Consider the following 27,210-nt stretch of genomic DNA (forward strand, 5'->3'; position numbering starts at 1 on the left):
TCGACCACTTCCTCCCTACCTAACAGGTACATACTTATCAAGGACACGCAATAGCTGTTCCTTGAACATGCTCCACATTTCCATTATGTCCATCCCCTGCAGTTTTCCTCTCCAGACGATGCATCCTAAGTCTTGCCTCATCGCATCATAATTGCCTTTCCCCCAGCAATAACTCTTGCCCTGCGGTTTATACCTATCCCTTTCCATCGCTAAAGTAAACGTAATCGAATTGTGGTCACTATCACCAAAATGCTCACCTACCTCCAAATCTAACACCTGTCCTGGTTCATTACCCAGTACCAAATCCAATATGGCCTTGCCTCTTGTTGGTTTATCTACATACTGCAGCAGGAAACCCTCCTGCACACATTGGACAAAAACGGATCCATCTAAAGTACTCGAACTATAGTGTTTCCAGTCAATATTTGGAAAGTTAAAGTCCCCCATAACAACTACCCAGTTATTTTCGCTCCTATCCAGAATCATCTTTGCAATCCTTTCCTCTACATCTCTGGAACTTTTCGGAGGCCTATAGATAAGCCCTAACAGGGTGACCTCTCCTTTCCTGTTTCTTAACTCAGCCCATACTACCTCAGTATTCGAGTCCTCACCAAATGTCCTGTCAGCCACCGTAATACTGTCCTTGACTAACAATGCCACCCCTCCCCCTCTCTTACCACCTTCCCTGAGCTTACTGAAATATCTAAACCCCGGCACCTGCAACAACCATTCCTCACCCTGCTCTATCCGTGTCTCCGAAATGGCCACAACATCGAAGTCCCAGGTACTAACCCATGCCACAAGCTCACCCACCTTATTCCGGATGCTCCTGGCATTGCAGTAGATGCACTTTAGACCACCTTCCTTCCTGCCGGTACACTCCTGCAACTTTGAAATCTTACTCATGACCTCACTGCTCTCAGCTTCTTGTGTACTGGAGCTACAATTCAGGTTCCCAATCCCCTGCTGAACTAGTTTAAACCCTCCCGAAGAGCATTAGCAAACCTCCCCCCGAGGATATTAGTACCCCTCTGGTCCAGGTGTAGACCATCCCGTTTGTAGAGGTCCCACCTACCCCAGAATGAGCCCCAATTGTCCAGGAATCTGAAACCCTCCCTCCTGCACCATCCCTGCAGCCACGTGTTCAACTGCTCTCTCTCCCTATTCCTCGACTCGCTAGCATGTGGCATGGGTAACAACCCAGAGATAATAACTCTGTTTGTTCTAGCTCTAAGTTTCCACCCTAGCTCCCTGAATTCCTGCCTTACATCCCTATCCCTTTTCCTACCTATGTCGTTGGTACCTATGTGGACCACGACTTGGGGCTGCTCCCCCTCCCCCTTAAGGGGCCTCACGGTAGCATGGTGGTTAGCATCAATGCTTCACAGCTCCAGGGTCCCAGGTTCGATTCCCGGCTGGGTCACTGTCTGTGTGGAGTCTGCACGTCCTCCCCGTGTGTGCGTGGGTTTCCTCCGGGTGCTCCGGTTTCCTCTCACAGTCCAAAGATGTGCGGGTTAGGTGGATTGGCCATGCTAAATTGCCCGTAGTGTAAGGTTAATGGGGGGATTGTTGGGTTATGGGTATACGGGTTACGTGGGTTTAAATAGGGTGATCATTGTTCGGCACAACATCGAGGGCCGAAGGGCCTATTCTGTGCTGTACTGTTCTATGTTAAGGATCCCGAAAACACGATCTGAGACATTGCTGACCCTGGCACCTGGAAGGCAACACACCAACCTCGAGTCTCTCTCGTTCCCACAGAATCTCCTATCTATCTCCCTAACTATGGAGTCGCCAATGACTAATGTTCTACTCCTTTCCCCCCTTCCTTTCTGAGCAACCGGGACAGACTCTGTGCCAGAAACCTGTACCCCATGGCTGACCCCTGGTAAGCCCCCCCCCCCCCAACAGTGTCCAAAGCGGTATACCTGTTACTAAGGGGAACGACCACAGGGGATCCCTGTACTGACTGCTTACCCCCAGCCCCTCTCACCGTCACCCATCTATCTTTATTCTTTGGCGTAACTACCTCCCTGAAGCTTCTATCTATGACCCCCTCTGCCTCCTGAATGATCCGAAGTTCATCCAGCTCCAGCTCCAGTTCCCTAACACGGTTTTTGAGGAGCTGGAGTTGGGTGCACTTCCCACAGATGAAATCAGCAGGGACACTGACGGTGTCCCTCACCTCAAACATTCTGCAGGAGGAGCATTGTACTGCCTTCCCTGACATCACCTCTAGATTTAAAAAAAACAAGAAAAAGAAAAAGAAAGGAAGAGCTTACCTGATATTCCCTCAAACCCTTAGGTTAGAGGAGGTGGAAGGGTGGGGGACACTGCAAGTGTAGTGTCTCGGATTTAGCAACCACCCAACTTGTTACAGGCACTCACCTTCCCGACAGGCCTCTGCTCCCGCCGAAAATCTGGAGGCCGCTCCCGCTTGGAAGGGAAGCAGATTTAAAGGCACTCACTCACCTTCCTGACAGGCCTCTGCTCCCGCTTCCCAACGACCGTGGGATTTTTTTGGTTAGAGGAGGAGGTGGGGGGGGAAACACTGAGGAAGTGTTTCGGGTTTAACTGTCACTTGACAACAGCCCCTCCACAAACAACCTTCAAATTAGGCTGACCGCACTGCACGTATGCAAATTTCCCCGGAACAGCCAATCAGTAGCTCTGCTCTGCTGCCCTCTGCTGGATGCTTGCTTTCACTCGAACTCCTCGGGTCTCTTTCGCAGGTACACCTTCAAATTAGGCTGACCGCACTGCACGTATGCAGATTTCCCCAGAACAGCCAATCAGTAGCTCTGCTCTGCTGCCCTCTGCTGGCAGAAGCCCCCAGGACCCGGGGACTTTGCAGGGTTGACAGCACTGAGCTCTCCATTGCCGTTTCCACTGCCTAGGTCTCCTTTGAGACTTTTTAGCAGACTGACATTGAGTGGCTTGCAAAATCGTTTCAGAGGGTCTGGGGTCACATGTACACCAACTAGTAAACATTAGAAAACCAATGTTGTTTTACAACAATCGACAAAATCATCATCAGACTGCCGTGGTGTGACTTAAACCCGGGTCTCCAGGGCTCTGGGCTACGAGTCTGGTCGTAATACTGTCTCCCTGCCTCCCTGTGGTAGGATTTCTACACCTGCAAAGGGGGTTTCGTTTCATCCCATCAAATTGGGATGGATTCCATGGATGAAAGTGCATTGTGCTAACCCACAGTAAACTCCTCTTCCAACGATCAGACCACTCTGAAGATAAGCAAATGCATTCATTTGAAATGTCTCCACATAATTAGGACAAATGATTTTTCACCTTGTAATGTCCCTTGATAAATTCCAAAAATGTCTCGACTTACCACAGTGGCACTTGGGCAGTAAATGATAAAATATACTAACGTTGGATTTTGATGGATATGAACAATAACAAATCACTTGAACTCCATGAATTTACTATATATGTACAAGAATATAAATAGAAAGAATAATCTCCCACAATTGTTCCGATCACTTAAGATAAAAGGATGATTGCAATCAGCTAAGTAGAAGAAAAAAAGATACTTGCATTCATATAACACCTTTTACAATCTCAGAATGTCCCAAAATGCCTTACGGTCAACAAGGTCATTTTGGAGTGCAGTCGTTGTTGTCATGTAGGAAATGAGGCAGCCAATTTGTGCACAGCAAGCTCCCACAAATAACACTGTGACAATGGCTAGGTAATATGTTTTTGTAATGTCGATTGAGAGATAAATATTGGTCAGGCCACCAGAGATAACTCCCCTGCTCTTCTTCAAAATATTGCCACGGGATCTTTTATAGCCACTTGAGACATCATGTTGGTCCTTGATGTAATATCTGATCAGACAATGCAGAACTCCCCGAATAAAGCCAAAAGAGTGGCGGATTTTTGTAGTCAAGTCTCTGGAATGGGGGTCGAACCCACAGTCTTCTGACCCAGACTTGAATTCTGCCCACTGAGCCACGGCTGACAACTATTAGCTATCAAAATAATCAAGAGCAGTAATCTTCTAGGAACACTATCATCTCAATATTCCCCTTCAAGACTTGGACACACATCACTATTACCATTCCTGCACTGTCACTGGAGGAGAATTCGAGAATTCCCAGTTTAACACCACTGAGAATTACCATCGACACAAGGATTGTTAATGCTTCAAAGAGAAGATCCACCACCACCACTGCCTGTGGTAGTTGAGTCGGAAAAACATTAGGGACCGTCAAGCGGCTATTGGATAGGTACATGGATTACGGTAGAATGATGGGGTGTAGATTAATTTGTTCTTAATCTTGGACAACAGTTCGGCACAACATCGTGGGCCGAAGGGCCTGTTCTGTGCTGTATTTTCTATGTTCTATGTTCACCACCACCTTCTCTGTGCAACTAGAGATGGCAATACTTCCAGCCTTTCCAGCATTACCCATATTCCAAAAACTAAAAGAAATCCAAATGGTACAGTTTTTCACACTGCAGGCAGTTACTAAATTACAGCACAAGAGCATTGAAATCCCATAAATCGCTACATTTAAGGGGAAACTGGTTTCAGTCACTATTTCTTTGTACTAAAACAGAATGTTGAATCTTTTCTTATTCAAACAATGCCAAGGACCCGGGTTCGATTCCCGGCTTGGTCACTGTCTGTGCGGAATCTGCACGTTCTTCCTGTGTTTGTGTGGCTTTCCTCCAGATGCTCCAGTTTCCTCCCACAAGTCCGGAAAGACACGCTGTTAGGTGAATTGGACATTCTGAATTCTCCCTCTGTGTACCCGAACAGGTGCCGGAATGTGGCTAGCGGGGGCTTTTCACAGTAACTTGATTGCAGTGTTAATGTAAGCCTACTTATGACACTAATAGAAATCAATATTATTTTGGAATCAAACAGGGTTAACACACTTCATGACCCTAATGAAAGGTGCATGATGCATAAATACCTTCTGAAGAGCAACTAGGGATGGGCAATAAATGCTGGCCTAGCCAGTGATGTCCACATCCCGTAAATACGAGGTTCACAATTTGTACTAGGCCTTACCTGACAATGCGGGTGAGGGTTTGAACATCCCATCATAGCACCTTTATTTTCAAAAATCTGAAATCAAAATATTGACCAATTCTGTGAAAAACAGTGACAACAAATCAGTTACCATTTCATTAAAGTTACATCTGCGACGCATGCAAGTATTCTTTTCAGCTGTTTTTTCTCAGACATAAAGAACTGGATCAGAAAAAAATGTGCTCCTAAGAATATTTGGTGTTGTTAAATCAGGTTTTGGTTCCTGATCATTTCTACAAGGATCCTGCAGCCATTTTTGAAGCCCCTCAAGCTGCCCTGAATTGGTGAAAATGCAGGCCCTAGTTCTTACTGAAGATTTTATTGCTTTAGTGGTGCATCTCCTCCATTGCAATCTTAATTCCTCAATATTGTTTCACTCAAGTAGTTGCTATTCAGCAGTTTCTGGGGGTGCAATCTAGCGGCCCTGTTAGCCGTGGGCGCAAATCGCATAATGGTCACTAAATCCTGCAAGTGAACAAAACTGGGATTTTCACTGGCCCCTCACCGGTGACGTAATCAGGTTCATGTCCAGCATGGATGCAAACCTGATTTCCATAGATTTAAATACATTTTAATACAACTAATCGGGCTTGATGCTGTAGCATCCGCCCATGACGTATCCTTCCCCTCCCCCCTCCTCTGTTAAGCAATGGGTTAAGAGACATTGCAATTAGTTGTCTCATTTATGTAAAGTGTCCAATGATTGACATTGATATGTAAAGGGGCTTCAGGTGGCCTCTGGGTCTTGTGATGTGTAGGGTTTTGTGCAGAGTCACTTGGAACAAATAAAAAGTGTGTTGGTGAAAAAGGAGCAGAACTTTTGCCTCTTCATACCACAGCATCTAATACGTCTAACATCCTCTCCCCAGCTGGCAATGTGATCCTTGCCAGCACTTCTGACATTGCATAGGGTGCTGGTAAATTGGGCAAAAAAAGGCGTCTGTGGAGCCAGCGAGTTTCACACAGCTTTTCTCGCCTGCTCCAACACAAATGTGCAATTCTGGGAAAATTGCACTTTGGATCTCACCAACTTACTGATTGATACCAGTCAGCATCCAAAGTAAAAATTCACAGCCCTAGCCCGGCAATTTCATTAGAACCTCAGCAATACAAAACAAAATGCCAAATAACTTTGGCTCAGGTGATTTATGTACCATCTAAACTATGTAAAAACTTTGAAAAGTCATTTTATTTTTCTTTGCCGCTCCAGCTTCATGGCTGTTGGTAAATGTTATGCCTGGTTATAAGAAAAAGATTGCATTTATGTGGTATCTTTTATGACCTTAGGATGTACCAAAGTGCTTTCCAACTAATGAAATACTTTTGAAGAGTACTTTTGCACGATTGTAATATGCTCATATAGTATTCTTTTTTTTGAAAATATTTTATTAAGGCATGTATAATTTTAACAATTTTCAAGAGGAAAAAATAAAGCAAATAACACCCAACCAACCAACAATCAATCCCAGCTGACATGGCTTACATACACAATTCCCTAATCTCCCTTTCCCACCAACTTTTTCCCTCATCAACCAGCTTCCCATGCCTCCCTCTTTCCCTTTACCCCCATTGTTTCTGCTGACAACTTAATTTTCTCCGGAGAAGTCACTTCCGGGCGAAACCTCGCATCGATTCCCTCAGGGCAAACTTGATCTTCTCAAGCCTGGGAAAACCGGCCATGTCACTAACCAATACCCCTGATTTTGGGGGTTCTGAGTCCCTCCACACCAATAAGATCCATCTCCGAGCTACCATGGAGGCAAAGGCCAAAACATCAGCCTCTCTTGCCCCCTGAACTCCCGGGTCTTCCAACACACCAAAAATCGTCACCTCTGGACTCGGAACCACCATTACCTTCAATACTTTTGACATGACATCAGCAAATCCCTGCCAAAATCCCCGAAGCCTCGGACATGATTCGAGGGCCCTCCCGCACACCACCCACACCTATCCTCCACCCCTTCAAAGAATCTGCTCATACGGGCCACAGTCATATGCGCCATGTGGACCACCTTAATTGTATCAGGCTGAGCCTGGCACACGATGAGGACGTGTCAACTATGTTCAGGCACCCTCCCACAACCCCGCCTCTAATTCCCAGCCCAATTTTTCTTCCCACTTTCGCTTCATCTCCCCTACAGCAGCCCCCTACCTTTCCATGAGCTCTTTATAAATTTCCAAGATCTTCCCCTCCCCCACTCCCATTTTCTTTTTTTTTTTTAATAAACGTTTTATTGAGGTATTTTCTTTGGCAGTTTAACAACAACAAAATCCCCAAAATAAATAACAAGAAAAGAAAAAAGTATATACATAGTGCAAATTCCGCCGCACTCTTCTACAGGTCCTGCCATTTCTTACCCCCTCTACTCTACACTAACCTAACTTACCCCCCTACGCTACACTCACCTAACCCCCCCTCCCTTCTGCTGAAGTTTAATTCTCTGCGAGGAAGTCGACGAATGGTTGCCACGTCCGGGCTAACCCTAACAGAGACCCTCTCATAGCAAACTTAATTTTTTCCAGACAGAAGCCTGCCATGTCTGAAAGTCAGGTCTCCGATTTCGGGGGCTTTGGGTCCCTCCATGCCAGCAATATGTGCCTCCGGGCAACCAGGGAAGCAAAGGCCAGAACATCTGCCTTTTTCTTCTCTTATATTCCCGGATCCTGCGATACCCCAAAAATCGCCACCTCCGGACTCATTGCCACCCTCGTATTTAATACCGTGGACATGGTGTCGGTAAACCCCTGCCAAAATCCCCTCAGTTTTGGACATGTCCAAAACATGTGGACATGGTTCGCTGGCCACCCCGCACACTTTATACATCTGTCCTCCACCCCAAAGAATCTGCTCATACGGGCCACAGTCATATGCGCCATATGGACCACCTTAATTGTATCAGGCTGAGCCTGGCACATGACGAGGACATGTCAACTCTGTTCAGGGCATCCTCTCAGAACCCCGCCTCTAATTGCCTGCCCAATTCTTCTTCCCACCTTCGCTTCACCTCCCCTACCGGGGCCCCCTCCCATTCCACAAACTCTTTATAAATTTCCGAGATCTCCCGTCCCCCACTCCCATTTTCGACAGTACCTCGGCCTGTATCCCCTAGGGTGGCAGGTGCGTAAAGGTCGAAACCTGTATCTGGGCAAAGTCCCTCGCCTGCAGGTAACTGACCACATTCGCACAGGGCCGCTCAAACTCCTCCTGCAAATCCTCCAAGCACGGAAAGCTGCCATCAATAAACAGGTCCTCAAACCGCTCGATCCCCGCTCGCTGCCACCTCCGAAACCCCCCATCCAGCCCCCCCATGTGCAAACTGATGGTTGCCACAAATAGGTGTCCATACCGATGCCCCCTCCACTCCCATATGCTTCCGCCACTGTCCCCACACCCTCAAGGCACTACTAGCACAGGACTTGTGGAGTACCAAGCCGGCGAGAACGGCAGAGGTGCCGTTACCAGTGCCCGTAAACTTGTGCCCCTAAATGAGGCTGCCTCCACCCGCTCCCACACCAACCCCTCCCCCACTACCCATTTACGAACCATTGCTATGTTCGCCACCCAGTGGTTCTGAAATTCGGTGGGGCCAGCCAGCCCCCTCCCCTCGACCCCACTCCAGAAGCACCGTCTTTACCTGCGGGGCTTTACCTGCCCACACAAACCCCAAAATCACCGCATTCACCCTCTTAAAGAAAGCCTTGGGGATAAAAATAGGCAGACACTGAAATACAAACAAAAACCTTGGGAGAACCACCATCTTTACCGTCTGCACCCTCCCCGCCAGTGACAACGGGAGCGTGCCCACCTTCTGAAGTTCCCCCTTCATCTGCTCCACCCATCGAGCCAAATTCAGCTTGTGTAGCTGTTCCCACTCTCGAGCCACCTGGATACCCAAATATTGAAAGCTCCCTCCCATCACCTTAAACTACATCTTCCCCAATCTCCTCTCTTGTCCCCTTGCTTGGATGACAAAGATCTCACTCTTGCCCATATTCAATTTGTACCCCGAAAACCGGCCAAATTCCCCTAGGATCCCCATAATCTCTCCAGTCCCCCCCCTTAGCAGGTTAGAAATATACAAAAGTAGGTCGTCTGCGTATAGCGAGACCCTGTGCTCCACCCCACCTGTACTATCTCCTCCCAGTCCTTTGACGTTCTCAGCGCCATCTCTAATGGCTCTATGGCCAAGGCAAACAACAGTGGGGAGAGCGGTCATCCCAACCTCGTCCCCCGGTGCAACCTGAAATAATCCAAGCTCACGCTCACCACCGGTGCCTGGTATAGCAACCGGACCCAGTCCAAAAAACCCTGCCCAAACCGACCCAGGACTTCCAACAAATACTCCCACTCCACCCGATCAAAGGCCTTTTCCGCATCCATGGCGACCAGAACCTCCACCTCCCTCCCTCGGAGGTCATCATTATCACATTCAGCAGCCTTCTAATGTTCACTGCTAAATGCCTTCCTTCACAAACCCCATCTGGTCCTCCCCTATCACGCTTGGTACACAATCATCTATTCTCGAGGCCAAGATCTTGGCCAATAGTTTGGCATCTACATTTAGAAAGGAGATTGGCCTGTACGATCCACATTTCTCCGGTCCTTATCCCACTTCAGGATGAGAGAAATCGAAGCCTGTGGTATGATTGGAGGGGGTATCCCTCGCTCACTAGCCTCATTAAACGCCCTTACCAGCAGGGGCCCCAGCACTCCAGAAAACATTTTATAGAACTCCACTGGGTACCCATCCGGTTACGGGGCCTTGCCCAACTGTATCACCTCCAGCCCCTCCACCACTTCCACCAGTCCAATTGGGGTCCCTAGACCCTCCACCAGCTCTTCTTCCACCCTCGGAACGGAAACTCCTGTCCTTCCAAAAACCGCCTCATCCCCTCCACCCTGGCCGGGACTTCCGACTCATATAACCTACAGTAAAAGTCCCTAAACGTCCCGTTCACCCTCACCGGGTCCAAGATCGTATTACCCCTCTGTCCTTCACTTTCCCAATCTCCCTCGTCACCCACCGTTTCCTTAGCTGGTGTGCTAGCATCCTACTAGTCTTCTCCCCATATTCGTACACCAACACCCCCCCCCCCCCCCCCCCCCCCCCCCCCCACCCCCTCTCAACTGCCCCACTGCCCTCCCTGTAGATAGCAACCCAAACTCCATTTGCAGCCTCTGCCGCTCCTTCAACAACCCCACCTCCGGGGCCTCTGAGTACTTCCTGTCTACCTGAAGAATCTCCTTCACGAACCTATCCATCTCTGCCCGGTCTGCCTTCTCCCTGTGTGCCCCTATCGATATAAACTTCCCTCTCACCGCTGCCTTCAACGCTTCCCAAAGAGCTGCTGAAACCTCCCCTGTATCGTTTACCTCCACATACCTCCAAATGGCTTCCCTCACTGGCTCACCCATCTCTTCCTCCGCTAACAGCCCTATATCCAACCTCCAGTGCGGGCGTTGGCCCACCCTCTTACTCACCCATAAGTTCACCCACTGCGGGGCATGATCCAACACCACTATTGCCGAGTACTCAATGTCCACCACCCCCGTCAACAACGTCCTGTGCATAACAGAAAAGTCAATTCGGGAGTACACTTTGTGTACATGGAAAATAAATGAGTACTCTTTCGCTCTCAAACCTCCATGGATCCACCCCCTCATGTGTTCCATAAACCCCTTTAGTTCCGTCGCAGCCGCCGACACCATCCCTGTCCTCGAAGTCAACCATTCCAGCCTTGGGTTTATAACCACATTAAAGTCCCACCCCCCCATAATCAGCCGTTGCCAGTCCAGATCAGGGATCTTCCCCAATACCCACCTCATGAACTCTAAATCGTCCTAGTTCGGTGCATAAATGTTCACCAGCACCACCGGCATCCCTCCTGCTCTCCGCTCACCATAACTTATCTGCCCCCCGAGCCCACCACTATACTTCCCACTTCAAACGCCACCCGCTTCTTAATCAGAAACACCACCCCCCCTTGTTTTGGAGTCTAATCCTGAATGGAATACCTGCCTTACCCACCCCTTCCTCAGCCTAGTTTGATCCACCACCCTCAAGTGTGTCTCCTGTATCTTTGCCACATCCTCCTTTAAGCTTTTCAAATGTGCAAACACATGGGCCCTCTTGACTGGCTCAGCCAACCGTCTCACATTCCATGTGATCAGCCTGGTCAGGGGGCACCCCGCTCCCCCTCCCCCCTCCCGATCAACCATAATCCTTCCTGAGCCAGCCTCCTGCCCGCGTCCTGCACCTCCTCAGGCCCGCTGCCATCGACCCTCCACATGTCCCCTTTCAACAACCCCTCCCCCGTCAGCAGTCTACCCCACCTCCCCGCCCCACCCCATAACAAAATAACAATCCCAACCCCCATCAACACACCAACCACCTGCTCACCTCCCACTGCCCTTCCGTGAACTTGCCTGCCCAACTAGCCTGGTAGCCCCCACCCATGGCGTCTAACATCCTAACTCCCACTGTTTTCCCCCCCCACCCCCTCAATCATTCTCCCAGTGCAAACTTTACAATCCCCACCAAACATAAAGAAAAGAGGAACCCACCAACCCTCATCAAGAACTAAACAAACCCAGAACAGCACAACGGGCCCTAACCCAGTGCAAAAGTGGTTCATACAAACCAGAGAAAAATCCAAAATACAAACAGGAACATCTCCTCCAGAGTTCAATGTCCTCCTTCGCCTGCCAGTCCATTGTCTCTCACAAATTACATCGTTGCCTCTGGCGACCCATATGTTCCCCACAAGCGCGCTGGGTATAACATGCCGAACTTCACCCCCTTCTTAAATGAGGGCCGTCTTCACCTTGTTGAAGCTCGCCCTCCTTTTGGCCAGCTCTGCACGCAGGTCCTGATTAACGCGCAGCTCACTGCCTTCCCAAGTACAGCGCCTCATCCACCTGGCCCACCTCAAAATCCGCTCCTAATCCAGGAACTGGTGCAGGACCACCACCATCTTCCTCGGCGGCTCATTCCCTTGCGGCTTCCTCGTCAGTGCCCTGTGCACCAGATCTACCTCCTGGGGCCGAGCAAATGCCCTTCACCCAGAAGCTCCCCGGACATCCGCACCACATATGCGCTGGCGTCCACTCCCTTGCTGCCCTCCGGCAGGCCGACAATCCTGACGTTCTGCCTGCGCGATCTATTCTCCAGGTGTTCCACCTTCTCCTACAGCCTCCTTTGTTGATCTTGCGTCAACCCCATCTCCGCTGCCATCAAGGCGAGCTGCTCCTCATACTCCCCTGCCGCCTCCTCCACCTGCTGGATCGCCTGGCCCTGGGCCTCTAACCTCATTTCCATGCGGTCAATCCCCACCTTTATCGTGTGCACCATGCTGGCCAAGTCCTCCAAGTTCTCCTTCCTCAGCTGGGCAAATGTCTTGTGGAGGAAGCCCACTAGCTGATCCATCGACCACTGGGCGGGCAAGGTCGGGCCCTGACTCTTCACCATCCTCCCCTGTGTCGCAGGCACCACACCAACCTTCGACCGTTGTTCTCTCCTTTTTCGACAACCTCTGGCCCACAAATCCATACACCGGTGGGATATTCTCTTTTTCCAGCCCTCCTGCATCTTTTACAGACTCTCAGCTTCGTCTTTAGCTGGGGAAAAGGTCCAAAAAGTTCAACACGAGTGGGAGCCATCAAATGTGCGACCACTTACACCATGGCCGCCACCGGAAGTCTATGCTCATATGGTATTAAGTGATGAAAGAAAGTATCATGTGATGTAAGCTATTGTAGTACACTCGGTGTATTGTAGTCTACTATTGTTTGATGCCGATTACAACTCTCATGATGTATCACTAACAAACAACGTTGAAAACCCTAACAGCCAACAGCCAGCTTAAAATTCTAAGTCAATCCCCATGCTCCTCACGATTAGGCCATGGGAAGGACAAAGCATGAAATAACCACTTTCTCTCAGGATTTTGTATGTTTTTGTGGCCATGTCATTTCCAGCTACTTACACTAACCTGACTGAAGCAGCAAGCTGAGAATGGAGAAACAAAATTATTAAATCAATTGCATTAGTTGACATTGTGGTAGTTACTATCTTGGAGTTATCCAATTGCACAATTTTGCTGAATACTTGCTTCTCATTGCTATATTATTTACACAGACGATTTCCTTTGGCTAATATATGTAAGCCATTAAGATTTTAGAGCACAATCAAAGAACAAAGAAAGTACATCACAGGAACAGGCCCTTCGGCCCTCCAAGCCTGCCCGCCTAACCTAAAACCTTCAACACTTCCGGGGTTCGTATCCCTAATCAGTTTAGATAATAAATAAATTACCTATCCATTTAATTTCCCACAAGACCCCCTTGACATATTTCTACACTTCATAACCCCGAATCACATTTGCCGAATCAAACATGTCTGGTTCCTTTTAAAGCACTTCACTTTCTAGTTTCACCAACTTTGCTGGTAGTCTATTCTTTCTAACTGACAAAAGCTTGCTTGCATTGTAATTTTCTTTCCACCATCAGATTGACAAGGTGTCAAGCCTGTTGAAAGTTTGAACAGCAAGAATTTCTACTTGCATAGCGCATTGAACAGAGTAACTGTCACAGTCGCTTTACAGGAGCGGTATCAAACAAAATTTTGACATAGAGCTTTGCAAGGAAATCTTAGGATAGGTAGCCAAAAACTTGATCAAACATGCAGGCTTTCAGGAGTTTCTTAAAAGGAGGCGAGATAGAGACGATGGAGGTTCTTAACTGAACAATCATTCTGTTGCTCGGGGGAAAACAGTACATGAAACAAGAATGGAGAAACACATTAAAAGGGGTGCAGAAGAACACTGGCATATCTACATATTTTCTTAAAATAAATTTAGGAGTACTCAAATCTTTTTTTCCATTTAAGGGGCAATTTCGCATGGCCAATCCACCATTGCGCCACCGTGACGCCTGCTGCATATTTACTTAAAACAGTGAAATTAATGGCTTTCTGCCTCTGCTCACCTGTACCCATTGATATTTTGATCCTAGTTCTACCATGAGTTCCGCCCACTTGTCAATCACGGCTCTGATTTCTGGAATGGACATCAACGGCAGGGTGATGTCGGAATGTGGATGGAAGCACATGACCTTACTGAAAGAGAATATGCAACTGAGTACGGGACACAAAACTATAATTAAAGAACTGTACCATCCCTGTAATGTGCAGCACTTAATTACTGCAAGACAATTATTGCAATACCAGGCCGAATTGGGCGTCTAACAGTTCACTTCTGCGATATCCTGAAATTGCTGAAGGATAAGCTAAGGCTCCTTCAAAAGGCACCTTCCAATTTCATGACTTCTATCACCTAGAATGGTCAGGGCAGCGGACACATGGGAGCACTACCACCTGCAAGCTCCTCTATAGACCACACACCATTCTGACTTGGAACTATATCGCTGTTCCAGCACTGTCACTAGGTCAAAATCATTCCTAACAGCATTGTGGGTGGTACCTACACCACATTATCTGCAGTGGTTCCAGAAGGCAGTCCACTACCACCATCTCAGGGGTGATTAAGGGTGGGCAACAAATGTGGGTCTTATCAGCAATGTTCTCGTCCTGTGAACAAATAACATTTGTCAACAAAAGGGGCAATTTTACAAATCCATACTCCCTATAATGAGTTCTCCCACCAGGAGTGAATATCAGGAATTTGATTAAATCCTTAATTTTTTTCTGAACATTTTCCAATCTGCTGACCAGCCATTAACCTTTGTGGCACTGTTAAGCTTTTTTCTATTTAATACCGTCTTTAACTCCCCCACTTTCCCAGTCCGGCAGATCAGATGGCCTGCATCTTCGGATCTTAAAAGAAGAGTTGGAAGAGATAGTGGATCAGTAAAGGAATCAAGGCTGGAGGGGGGAGCGAGGCGGGGGAGGGGTGTCAGGCAGGAAAGTGAAATTAAGACAGCAATCAGATCAGCCATTATCTCATTGAATTGAATGGTAGAGCAGGCTTGAGGGCCCAATGGTCTACTACTGCTCCTACTTCTATTTTATGTTTTAAAGGTCTTATAATAATAATCTTTATTGTCACAAGTAGGCTTACATTAACACTGCAATGAAGTTACTGTGAAAAGACCCTAGCCACCACATTCCGGCGTTTGTTCGGGTACACAGAGGGAGAATTCAGAATGTCCAAACTACCTAACAGCACGTCTTTTGGGACTTGTGGGAGGAAACCGCAGCACCCGGAGGAAACCCGCGCAGACACGGGGAGAACGTGCAGACTCCGCACAGATAGTGACCCAAGCTGGGAATTGAACCTGGAACCCTGGCGCTGTGAAATGATAGTGCTAACCACTGTGCTACCATGCCGCACAAGGGGAGGAAGGTGACAATTATTGGCATCTAGTCTGGCAGCATAGGAGGAAGTATGGGTGGTCCAGCTGGACATAACTGGCATGCATTTGAAAGCTGGCATATGCGAGGAAGCTGACCCCATGTTTTCAAACGATGTGGCATGTTGCTGGACAGCATGTAGAAGAGGATGAAGAGCAACAAAGAACAGGGGCTGGATTCTCCGCTGTCGGGATTCTCCGTTGCACCAGCAGCCCGAGGATTTCCTGACTGCGTGGGGCTGCCCATAATGGGAAACTCTGTGGGCCGGCTGGCGAGACGGAGAATCCCGGGGGCGCACCGCACCAGAAATCTGGTACAGCGGGACGGAGAATCCCGCCCCAGATCTTTAAAGGACTCTGCCATGATGAAGAAGAGTTGGCAGGAAAGCCATTGCAAGAGATGTTCTCCAGAGAATTAGTTTGGAACCAATTAAGGTCAGTCCTAAGGATTGCAGGTGCCAGTAGAAGCCGGTGGGGTCAACAATGTCAAAGGTTGAGGAGGGATGTACCAGTTACAGTTCCTTATGACTTTAGTTAGGCCTGTTTTAAGGCTGTTGGGAGGGAAGGAACTGCTTTGTAACAATCTAGCTATTGCGCTGGAAGGTGGGGTCCTTGAGGTTGCAAATCTGATCTTGCAGAAACTGAGTTGCAGAAACACATTTGACAACACTTTTAAAGGACTCAAAGAACAAAGAGATGTTGGATTTTATTTGGCGGGAGGATGTTTTAAAGGTGGTGCAATGATGGCATTTTTGGGTAGGAAAAACCTGTTGATTTATCGTGCCTGTCCGACACTATGATGCCCAGACATTTCTTCCTTAACCCAACCTCCCCCCACAATACCATGTCACAAACAACCTGGGGATGGCAGAGGTGGGATTATTGTGTGTGTACCTAAGAATTTGGGGCAAGAGGGAGTTTGTTACCATTAACTGATTAACATGTTAACAGACAAAAAGATCAGATTTGCAACCTCAAGGACCCCAACTTCCAGCGCAATAGCTAGATTAGGTATTTGGCATGTTTGCCTTCATCCACCAGGGCATTGAGTACAAGAGTTGGTAGGTCATGTTAGGCCACATTTGAAATATTGCGTGCAGTTCTGGTTGGTAAACTACCAGAAGGATGTGGATGCTTTGGAGAGAGTGCAAAGAAGGTTTACCAGGATGCTGCCTGGTCCGAAGGGTGTTAGCCATGATGAGAGAATTGTTTTTGTTGTAAAGACGGAGACTGAGGGGAGACCTGATTGAGTTCTACAAAATTATGAGAGGTATGGACAGGGTGAATAGTCAGAAGCTTTTTCCCAGGATGGAAGACTCAATTACAAGGGTGGTCCAGTATGGGTTCAAGGTAAGAGGGGGAAAGTTTTGGGGAGATGTGCAAGGAAAGTTTTTCACGCAGATGGTGGTGAGTGCCTGGAACACGTTGCCAATTGAGGTGGTGGAGGCAGGCACGATAGCAACGTTTAAGATGTATCTTGATAGATACATGAACGGCCGGGGAATGGAGGGATACAGATCGTTTGGGCAATAAGTAGTCTGGATCGGCGCAGGCTTGGTGGGCCGAAGGGCCTGTTCCTGTGCTGTTATGTTCTTTATTCATAAACTACTCCAAAAGCAGAGAGGTTGGATTAAACATATATAGAGAGCACTCTCATGAGCACTGTCCACTGTCTGGTCACCATACTATAAAAGGGACATAGGAGGATTGGGCAAAATACAAGCAAGATTTACATGCATAGTACCAGAATTAAGGGAATACAACTGTTAGGAAAGACTGGGTGAGTTTCTCCAGTTCCACAGCCACGTCTTTCTCAGTGGTGTGCCATCCGCTGGCGGTGGGATTCTATACTATCACCGCTTGTCAACGGGATTTCCCAATGAAGCCATCCCACGTCACCGGGAAACCCGCAGGTAGGGATTAATTTCTGGCAGAAACAGAGAATCCAAAGTGCTGAAGAATTCCTGTCACTGTATAGGCATTGCCCTTTTCTCTAGGACAGAGAAAAGCTGAGAGATGGGCTGAAAGAGGTCCTTAATTTTCTGAAGGTCTTTGCTAAGGAAGTATTAGAAAAGGATTTTTCCATGTGTGAGCTCCTCGGGATGGCTGAGGAGGGGAGGTGCTACTAGCCATAAACATACAATGGTCATTGGTAAATCTGGAATGGAATTCAGAAGACACGCCCTCACTCAAAGCGGTGAGAATGTGGATCTCAGGTCCATATCAAGTGATGACTGAAGGTCGGACGGACAGAAGGAAGGAAGGCAAAGCAAGGGAGGGCAAGGTAAGGAAAGGCAATGGAGGGCGAAGCATGGAAAGAAAGAAGTCACACCTAAAGAATAATAATAATCTTTATTATTGTCACAAATAGGCTTACATTAACACTGCAATGAAGTTACTGTGAAAATCCCCTACTCGCCACACTCTGGCGTCTGTTCGTGAATGTCCAATTCACCTAAGAGCACGTCTTTCGGGACTTGTGGGAGGAAACTGGAGCACCCGGAGGAAACCCACGCAGACTCAGGGGAATGTGCAGACACTCACCCAAACCGGTAATCGAACCTGGAATCCTGGAGCTGAGAAGCAACAGTGCTAACCATTGTGCTATCGTGTCGTCCATAAATGGACATGCTTCAAATTCATGGTACAAAAATGCTGATCTTCATTACAAAAGAATCAAGGATGTTTTACAGTTCAATAACTGACACTAACAATTCAGTAACTGAAGTCAGATTGGTTGTCAACTATGTTCCATGATGTACAGAGGGAACCTTCTGGAGAATTCTCTGTCATTCTCTATCCTTTTTGTCCACTAATTCAAAACACAACTACCTTGTTTAAAAGAAGCTAAAACAGTCAAAGACACAAATTTTACATTGATACTATATATATTCACAGCATCTCCACTTTATAGATTCTCATAGAATAGGTATTTACCAAACTCCTCTAGCAGCTTTTGTTTGAAACAGCGGGTGCTCACTGAGACCTATGGGTTTAAAAGAAAGTAAGGTATTATTTAAAAGAAAGGAGCAGAATCCAAGGAAATCATTTATATTGAGTATTTAGATTACTTTAATAACATTGTGACCCACCCATTACATAGACCCCCACCAGAGACCCACTCATTAGAGAGACCCTCACCAGAGACCCACCCATTAGAGAGACCCCCACCAGAGACCCACCCATTAGAGATCCCCACCAGAGGCCCACCCATTACAGAGACCCCCACCAGAGACCCCCCACCAAAGACCCACCCATTACAGAGACCTCCACCAGAGACCCCTCCGATAAGAGAGACCCCCATCAGAGACGTCCTCCCTATTACAGAGGCCCGCTGCCTGGAAGCTAGAGAGCAGTCCAGACAGAAACAGTGAAAGCATCACTGCTTTAAAACTCACCTGTGCCCTACACCTGCTGGTTCAGGCAGAGAAAGCAGCAGTTGTAAATTCCCAAAAAGCAAAATCCACATCAGCTGTGTTTAACCCCCCCCCCCATCCCCCCCCCCCCATTCCCCCCCTCCCCCCCCCCCCAGATCTTTGATCTGCAAGACTTTTTGACTCACATCAATGTGAAATTGGTTTTACTAGACTGTGATTGACATCTTGCATGCAGCCAGCTGTCCAGATTGTTTAATTTCAATTCCCTTCACCCTTCAATGGATTTCAAGTACCCAGCTGTGAAACTAACCGCCATGTTTCTAAACATCCAGCTATGATTGATAGCTCTTGGACTACATCAAAAGCAGTGAAGTGCTCTCACTTCCTCTTTTACTTTGCAGAAAAGCATTTGCATCTTCCCATTGGCACGGGCTGCAGATCTCGATACCGCCGCCAGCAGGTGTCTGGAGCATCTGAATGGGATTGGCGCTGATGACGCTGGATTATCCACTGCATTGGAAACTGCTACTGGCGCCGGGCGGTGAAGAATCCAGCTAGTGATATCAATGTAAGATATTCCGTTCTTTCTCTCTCTCTGACTGTGCCCCTTTCCCTCTTATCTCCTACAAAGAAGACCTGAAACCCGAGTCAGAGCTCGGAAGCAATTATTTTGCCGATTGTTGTTGATCAAGGATGGCAGGCTGTCAGAATCTGAGATTATAAGGGAGACTTTGAGAAGAGGAGCTTGGAGGGACCTTCGATCTAAGATCCAATGGAAAATGCAGGAAGAACTGAGCAAGACCTTGACCAGTTTGAAACTGAACATTGAGCTGTATTATCCACCAGTACTGGTAAATCAGAAAACTGGGGCAACAAGGCTGATGATTGGGACTGGATTCAGATGGAGAGCGACCAATGTTAGGATGGAGGACGAGGAGCAACGTTTGGATTCTGTAGCTGTACACGTGGAAAACATGGCAGGCCATTAGCATTGTATTCCGCAACTAACGCTAGGATGGAGGTGAGAACTATTCTTTGGTCTGGCACTGAGAAATCAGGGCTCGTGTTTATTGCTGGGAGAGCTGTGATCTACCTAACAACACAAAGATATATGGTAATGTGAGAAAACACCTCCAGGTGATTAACAATAAAATTCCAAATGCAAATACAAAATCATTTAAACCATAGAAAGATTTTAGAAACATTACAGTAGGTGAGAATAAGATGGAGTTTGAAGTACCTGGGTCTGGAGCATCTGGTTGTAGGCTTGGGAAGTCATTATCAAACACATAAGTACTTTCGTACTCTGAGTTCACCTTTACAATGTGAAATGAAACAAGAAATTATTCTCTGACATATCTACATTAAGCATCATTCAAATGATCAACTTTATAATGAATGTTTCCTTTGGGAGGTCAAATGCAAACCTTCCATCAGACGATATGATTTAGAGGAGCTGTGTCACCATGCAACATTAAATAGAGTGATAGCAGTTACAGGAATTACTGAGAGTTCTATTTCTGTAAACGTTTGAAGCTTTGAAAAAAATCTTGTAAAGTTAATCACACAAATGTACGAATGTTTAAGAAAGTCCTGCCTGCCTTGGGCTGCAATCCAATCCAGGCCAGCAGTCCTTCAATGCTTGGCACTGCCATTGACAAATGTGGCTGGTAATGCACAAAGCCCAGGCCCAAGATCAGCAAGGCACCTAAGCCACAGGTGGTGATGGGGGAGGGGAATTATGGGTTGCAGTTCTTGCAAGGTGGGGGGGGGGGGGGGGGGGGGGGGGGGGGGGGGGGGAGAGCAGCAGCAAGGACAAGGGTGTGAATCTCAATAATTCCCACCAATCTCTGCCTCTCGATGCCAGATCTCTCGACCAGACACTGAGTCTAGCCACGGGCTATTTCCCTCGAATCTCACAAGAAGCCCAATACGGAATTTGTGCTGCCGAGATTTTGGTTGGTAATCATAGAATTTACAGTGCAGAAGGAGGCCATTCGGCCCATCAAGTCTGCACCGGCCCTTACAAAGAGCACAAAAATCAAGCCCACGTTTCTACCCTATCCCTGTAACCCAGCAAGGGAGGGCAAGGCAAGGAAAGAAAGAAGTCACACCTAAAGAATAATAATAATTATTATCACAAGTATTATCACAAGTAGGCTTACATTAACACTGCACTTACTGTGAAAATCCCCTAGTCGCCACACTCCAGCGCCTGTTCGTGAATGTCCAATTCACCTAACAGCACATTATTCGGGACTTGTGGGAGGAAACCTAAACCCACGCAGACACGGGGAGAACATGCAGACTCTGCACAGACAGTGACCCAAGCCGGGAATCAAACCTGGGATCCTCGAGCTGTGAAGCAATTGTGCTTACATTATGTTACCGTGCTGCCCTGCAATGATCCCTGTGCCCCTCCCCCCCTCCGACGATGCGATCAGGTCACGTGCAGGAAAGGTGCGGGCCTGGTTAGCATATTTTATCATAAATTTGAATGTAATTGTAGAACTTAACGCTACTACTTCAGCTCTCACTATACCGCCCCACTCAGCCGGCATGACGTCATGCCGGCATGAATCACTACTGCTTTTCAAAAGTGAAAACCAGTCGTGATCAGCACTCTGGGGGCACACAGCTAAGTATAGCCCCAGGTGGTGAGGGATATGCCCTCTGGGAAGCCCCACTGGGGGGGGTTCCTCTTACGCGTGGGGTGAGGAAACAAAGAGGACATGACCCAGTGCGGGGTTGGGGGGCTGGTCTGGGGACGGATGCCCTGATGCTTATGGAGGGGGGTCTTCCGTGGTCAATTTGCCATCACTGTAACAGTCCACTCAATCGCAGCAGTGGAAACAATTATTGTTTTTATCTTTTAAATTTAGAGTACCCAATTATTATTTTTTCCAATTAAGGGGCAATTTAGCGTGGCCAATCCACCTACCCTGCACATCTTTGGGTTGTGGGGGCGAAACCCATGCAAATACGGGGAGAATGTGAAAACTGCACATGGACAGTGACCCAGAGCCGGGATCGAACCTGGGACCCCGGCGCCGTGAGGCAGCAGTGCTAACCACTGCGCCACCGTGCTGCCCCCAGGAAACAATTATAATAACTTCCAGACTACCTGTTGAAATAATAGTCCTATGTAAACTAATTTCAAAGAGGCAGGACGGCAGTCATAGTGACCAAGGACCTAATCCTGCTCTATGACCGATACTTCAATGTGGAAAACATGAAAAGCATGTCAGGTACTAGGGTTCATCTCAACCAAGTTTATTAACTACTAACACTAATTTAAATATCATATGCGCGCCATCTATACATTACCTCTCCATTTGCCCTTGTTGCTCCAGGACAGAGAGGGTTAGTGGGATCATGACGTGCAATGTTCACCTCTGTGGGTTTCTCAACCTGTCCCTTCCAAGGACGTTTCATCCGGTGAGCAGAGACCAGGATCCACTCATCACGGAGAGGATTGTAGCGGATGTGCTGGTGTTCTTGTTTTAGAAACAAATTGAAAATGGTGATAACTACATTATTTATTTATTTCTCCTTGCTGACAACTAATTATTATTGCACGGCCAGTGCTTTCAGAATGCTGCTAATAATTTTATTTTTAATATTAATTCCGTAGTAAAAATGTTACTGGTAGTCGTTTGTTCACATTTTTTAGTTTCACATTCTACAAAAGTTTTAGAATTGTTCTTTTACTTCTGCTACGGTTAGAGTCACAAGAAACACAAAATAAGAACCAACTGTTGCTCAAGTCAGAAGCGTTTGTTCACCTATTTTACTTTTCAATATCAGTTCCAAAACTTGTGATTAGTGTTTTATACCGGGAATTAATTTTAGCTTTGGCCTAATCACATTCAGTTTAGTTGTAGATTTTGTAAGAATTTTAACTTTTCTCTCGGAGTAGTTAGTAGTGATGGATGTTCTTTTCAGGTAGAATATGGAGGTGACTGTTTGACCCTGAACTTAGTTTCTGATCCTTTTTCCTCTCCATCACTATACCTGCAACTTCCACCTCTAATGTAGTCCATCTCCACCCCACCCAGCTCATCTGCTGCTGAAGTGCCTATCTATGCTTTGTTACCTTTAGACATGACTATCTGAATGCTCTCCTTGCTGACTTTCCAGCTTGTTCTCTTCATAAATGTCAGCTGAACAAAAGCTTTGCTGCCTGTACCCTAACTCACACTGCACATCACCCTTTGTCAAAGCTTTGACAGTCATCGGACTCGAAACGTTAGCTCTTTTCTCTACCTACAGATGCTGCCAGGCTTGCTGAGATTTTCCAGCATTTTCACTTTCGTTTGTTTGCTGAGGTAGGTTGGCCCCTGCTTTCATGCTCACTTTCAAATCCCTTCATTGCCTCATCTCTCCCTTTCTCTGTAACTTCCTCCAGCCCTCCAGTCTTTGTAAGGTCTCAGCACTCTTCAGTTCTGGTCCTTTGCACATTCTCAAATATAATCACTTCACCATTGATGGCCATGCCTCCAGTTGTCTAGGCCTTAAGTTCTGGTGTTCCCTCCCTAAACTTCTTTACCTCTTTGCCTCTCTACCTTCAAGGTGCACCTTCAAACTGATCTCTTTAACTAAGCAACTGGCGATATGTTCTAGTCACATCTCTTTATGTGGTTTGCAGAGAAATTATATTGGATAATCACTCCTCTGAAGTGCCCTCGAGACGTTTTACTATGTTAAAGGCACTGTGTAATTTTTAATTGTCGTTGCTGTAACTACAGGACTTTCCCCTCTTATAATATATTCTGACTGCAACAGATCACTCTTGCTAAATGATACTAGAGGGTTGTTAATAAGTTCACCTAGGTTTGATGAGAAAGCACAACAGAACTTCCGCAGGAAACTAAGGATATGGGGCATTTCCACATGGACTTTTACCAACTTTTTACAGATGCACCATGGAAAGCATCCTATCTGGTTGCATCACAGCCTGGTTTGGCAACTGCTCGGCCCAAATCCGCAAGAAACTTCAGAGACATGAACACAGCCCGGTCCATCATACGAACTCGCCCCCGTCTACTGACTGTCTACACCTCCCACTGCCTTGGGAAAGCGGGCAGCATAATCAAAGATCCCTCCCACCCGGATTATTCTCTTTCAACCTCTTCCATAGGGCAGGAGATACAAAAGTCTGAGAACAGGCACTAACAGGTTCAAAAACAACTTCTTCCCCACTGTTTCCAGAATCCTGAATTACCCTTTTATAGACCGAACTGATCTCTTCACACATTTTCTCTATTGAGTAGTAGTGCACTCCGTATGCTTCACTCGATACCTGGGTCTATGCATTTACATTGTATATTTATGTATATCCTATGTTTTCTCATGTATGGAATGATCTGTCTGGACTGTACGCAGAACAATACTTTTCACTGTACCTCAGTACACGTGACAATAAATCAAATTAAGACAGAGAGTTCTAATAATCTCTTACAATAATCTTTATTTGTGTCACAAGTGGCAACATTGGAGTTGACTTATCAAATTCAGAAGTGTCAGAACAATAGACTGGCATGGTTGAGTGAAATTCTGCATTCTGCTCAGGAATCCCAGTGTAGCAAATAACGTTGAAAACTAGTAGGACAATCATAAATTCAACAGTTACAGCAGTGGTAGGGGATGGGTTGGAAACTCTACAAAGTTATCTTAAAACACACATTATATCCCTCGTAATATTGAGCTTGCATGATCAGTAAATTAAAAAGTAATGCAACAGGGCTGTCACATCTCAAAGATATTAACCGATTTATGCAAATTAACTGGGCTATGGTGAGAGGGGACAGACGACAGAACGGCAGAGCATGGGGGATGGAACATGAACAGATTCTTGACATTCTTGAGCCACATTGTGTAACACAATCACATATCAGGCACTTGCAAATGGTTTCTTTCAGCATAGAGCATATTAATCATATCATTGAAATAGGGGAAGGGGTTGATCGACTTTAATATTCGCGATATCCGTTCTTGACACTCCACGTTACAAACTTTCGTATTTTGGCTTATTGTCCTGTTAGCTCCCTTTAAACAAAGCTACTCAAGTTGGGGGGGGGGGGGGGGGGGACGTGTTCGTGCATTACCTTATCCAATTGTGCAACAGTGAAATGTAAGGTCTCATTCTTTCCGCTTTTAAATTCAGCACCTTATTTTTTAACTTTCCCTGTCTCTTTATTTTATCTTTCTTAATCTAATTTTACTTTCCACTTTCTTTGTTCCTCTTTCTGTTCCTCGCTTTTAACACAAAATCAACCCATTCTAAAATTAACACCACTTTCTCAACCCTGGTACTTTTTATTTAACAAGCCTTTAGATTGGTTAGGGAGATGCTCTCCTCATTGGGACCCAGGTGCCTGTTGTCAGCTTCCAGAAACTTGGCACACAAAAATGTTAAAAACGTAACTGTGTTCAAGGGTTAAGTAAACGTGATGCTTTTTGCTACAGCAAATTTTACATCCAAATCAGCAAACAAAAGTTCCAAGTAAACAGGCTAAACTGGAAAAAGCACAAGCAACACAAACCCCAAATAAATTGGTCACAGCAGAAATAACTCATCTCTGCATAATGGCAGCTTCTGCTTTTCCAGTAGAGTAAGTAAATCTTTATGTAAGTTACCACTGGGCTCGAAAAGCTCCTTGCTAGTGACGTGAGGCTCCATACGAATTCTTACACTGTCAATCACCGACCCCTCCCCTGCAGATTCTCTGGAGATCGGTTACCGCAGAGCCAGATTCGTGTGATATTTATGGAATTCGTTTCATTGCAAGCAATGGTAACGATTGTTTAAAAAACTATGCAAAAGGAACTCGTCTCCAGCTTTTGTCATAAAGACTTTTAAACCTACTTCCCAGGGTGATTTTTTTTCACCTACTGATCAGGCCAACCATAACTAAACCCTTAATAAATCGGATCTCAACCCTCTTTACTTTTACTCCCCATGTACACAAATGACTAAAATCTAAAAGTCGAGGTTGTTAAAAAAAAATCAATAAAGTTAATGAGCTGATAGCCTTTAGAATTAGAGGGCCAGAGTATAGAGATAGAGTTACAGATGTGGTCTATCCCTGGTGTACATCTGGAATACTTTGCACAGTTCTTGTCGCCCACGCCTTAGAGAGAATATATTAATTCGTCTGGGAGATACATCAGAATGCAATCAAAAATCCAAGGATTGGATCATGAGGAAAGGTGGAATGATTTTATTTTGAGGTTTTCAGGATTCTGAAAGGAATTAGCGTAGATATAAGACAAAAAACTTAGCTGGCTGGGAATTCTAGGCCACGGGACATTCAGAAAATAAATTAGGAAAGACTTTTCATTGCAAAGAGTGGGAGACATGTAGTACTCTCTCCCACAAAGACAGCTCAATTAGAAGTTCTAAAATTAAGACCAACTTTTTTTTTACTGAAAAATGGTTTTACTCATTCCTACCTTTTCAGTCTGCTATGACTGAAAAGGTAGGAATGAGTAAAACCATAGGGGTTGAAAACTAAAAGCTGATTATTTTAAATTAAAAACAAAACTGTGCTGGAAATAATCAACATGTGTAGTGGCATCATCTGTGGGGGAACAAACAGAGTTAACATTTCCGGTCTATGACCTTCCCGCCTCAACACTGCTCTACATTTCTTGATGAGTCTTCGAAGTCTGGCTTTATGCAGAGTGCAGAGTTCCTCTTAGAGTTTGTCACAGCGCTGTGGAGTGGGGTTTGGGCAGGACATTCCCCTTTTTAGGACACTGGCTGTAGCATAGTACGTTTAAGAACCCAGTGTAAAATGTGAGTGAATGGATGACGAGGTGAGTGCAACAATAGAAAGGACAGAAATCCTACAGTGCACGAGGCCGTTCGGTCCATCGAGTCTGCACCGACCCTCCGAAAGAGCACCCTACCTTGGCCTACTCCCCGGCAACCCCGTACATTGATCACGGCCAATCTTCGCCTACCTAACCTGCACATCTTTGGACTGTGGGAGGAAACCTAAGCACCCAGAGGAAACCCACGCAGACAAGAGGAGAACGTGCAAACTCCACAGAGACAGTCACCCGAGGCTGAAATCGAACCCGGGTCTCTGGTGCTGTGAGGCAACAGTGCTAACAACGGCCACCCTGCCGTCCCAGTGGAATTTCTGTTAAAGCTGGGCTTCGAAGACCTGGCAAGAAGTGTGGAGCAGTGTTGAGACAGGGGGAAAGTTTGAATGAAATGGCATTTGGATGATGACTACAGCGTCTTGAAATATTCAATCATATCCAGGTGGGTGAGCTAAGTGTGTGAGTGGGTAGGGTGGTGAGGCAGTAGGTGGATGAGATGGTCGATGGGTAGGGTGGCAGGTGAATGAGATGGCAGATGGAGGATGTGGTAGCTAGGTGGATGAATGGTA

The 27,210-nt window shown here is 46.5% G+C and overlaps 1 protein-coding gene across 3 annotated transcripts in view; it reads right to left on the reverse strand.

The window, feature by feature from the left end:
- The window catches only part of galt (galactose-1-phosphate uridylyltransferase), an 83,351-nt gene extending 57,641 nt beyond the window's left edge, over positions 1–25,710 (reverse strand). The window contains exons 1-6 of one of the 3 annotated variants that reach the window (XM_038790631.1): positions 25,448–25,710; positions 22,136–22,305; positions 20,049–20,124; positions 18,369–18,417; positions 14,049–14,178; positions 5,042–5,098 (exon numbers count right to left, since the gene is read on the reverse strand). In XM_038790631.1, the coding sequence (XP_038646559.1) occupies positions 5,042–5,098; positions 14,049–14,178; positions 18,369–18,417; positions 20,049–20,124; positions 22,136–22,305; positions 25,448–25,490 (525 nt within the window). In that variant the 5' untranslated portion in view covers positions 25,491–25,710. Of the gene's footprint in view, positions 1–5,041; positions 5,099–14,048; positions 14,179–18,368; positions 18,418–20,048; positions 20,125–22,135; positions 22,306–25,353 lie in introns of all 3 variants that reach the window. The other 2 variants (XM_038790633.1, XM_038790632.1) reach the window with 2 other exon arrangements.
- Between the last annotated feature and the right edge of the window lie 1,500 nt (positions 25,711–27,210).

The sequence above is a fragment of the Scyliorhinus canicula genome, chromosome 3 (genome assembly GCF_902713615.1).
Source record: "Scyliorhinus canicula chromosome 3, sScyCan1.1, whole genome shotgun sequence".
Taxonomy (NCBI): Eukaryota; Metazoa; Chordata; class Chondrichthyes; order Carcharhiniformes; family Scyliorhinidae; genus Scyliorhinus; species Scyliorhinus canicula.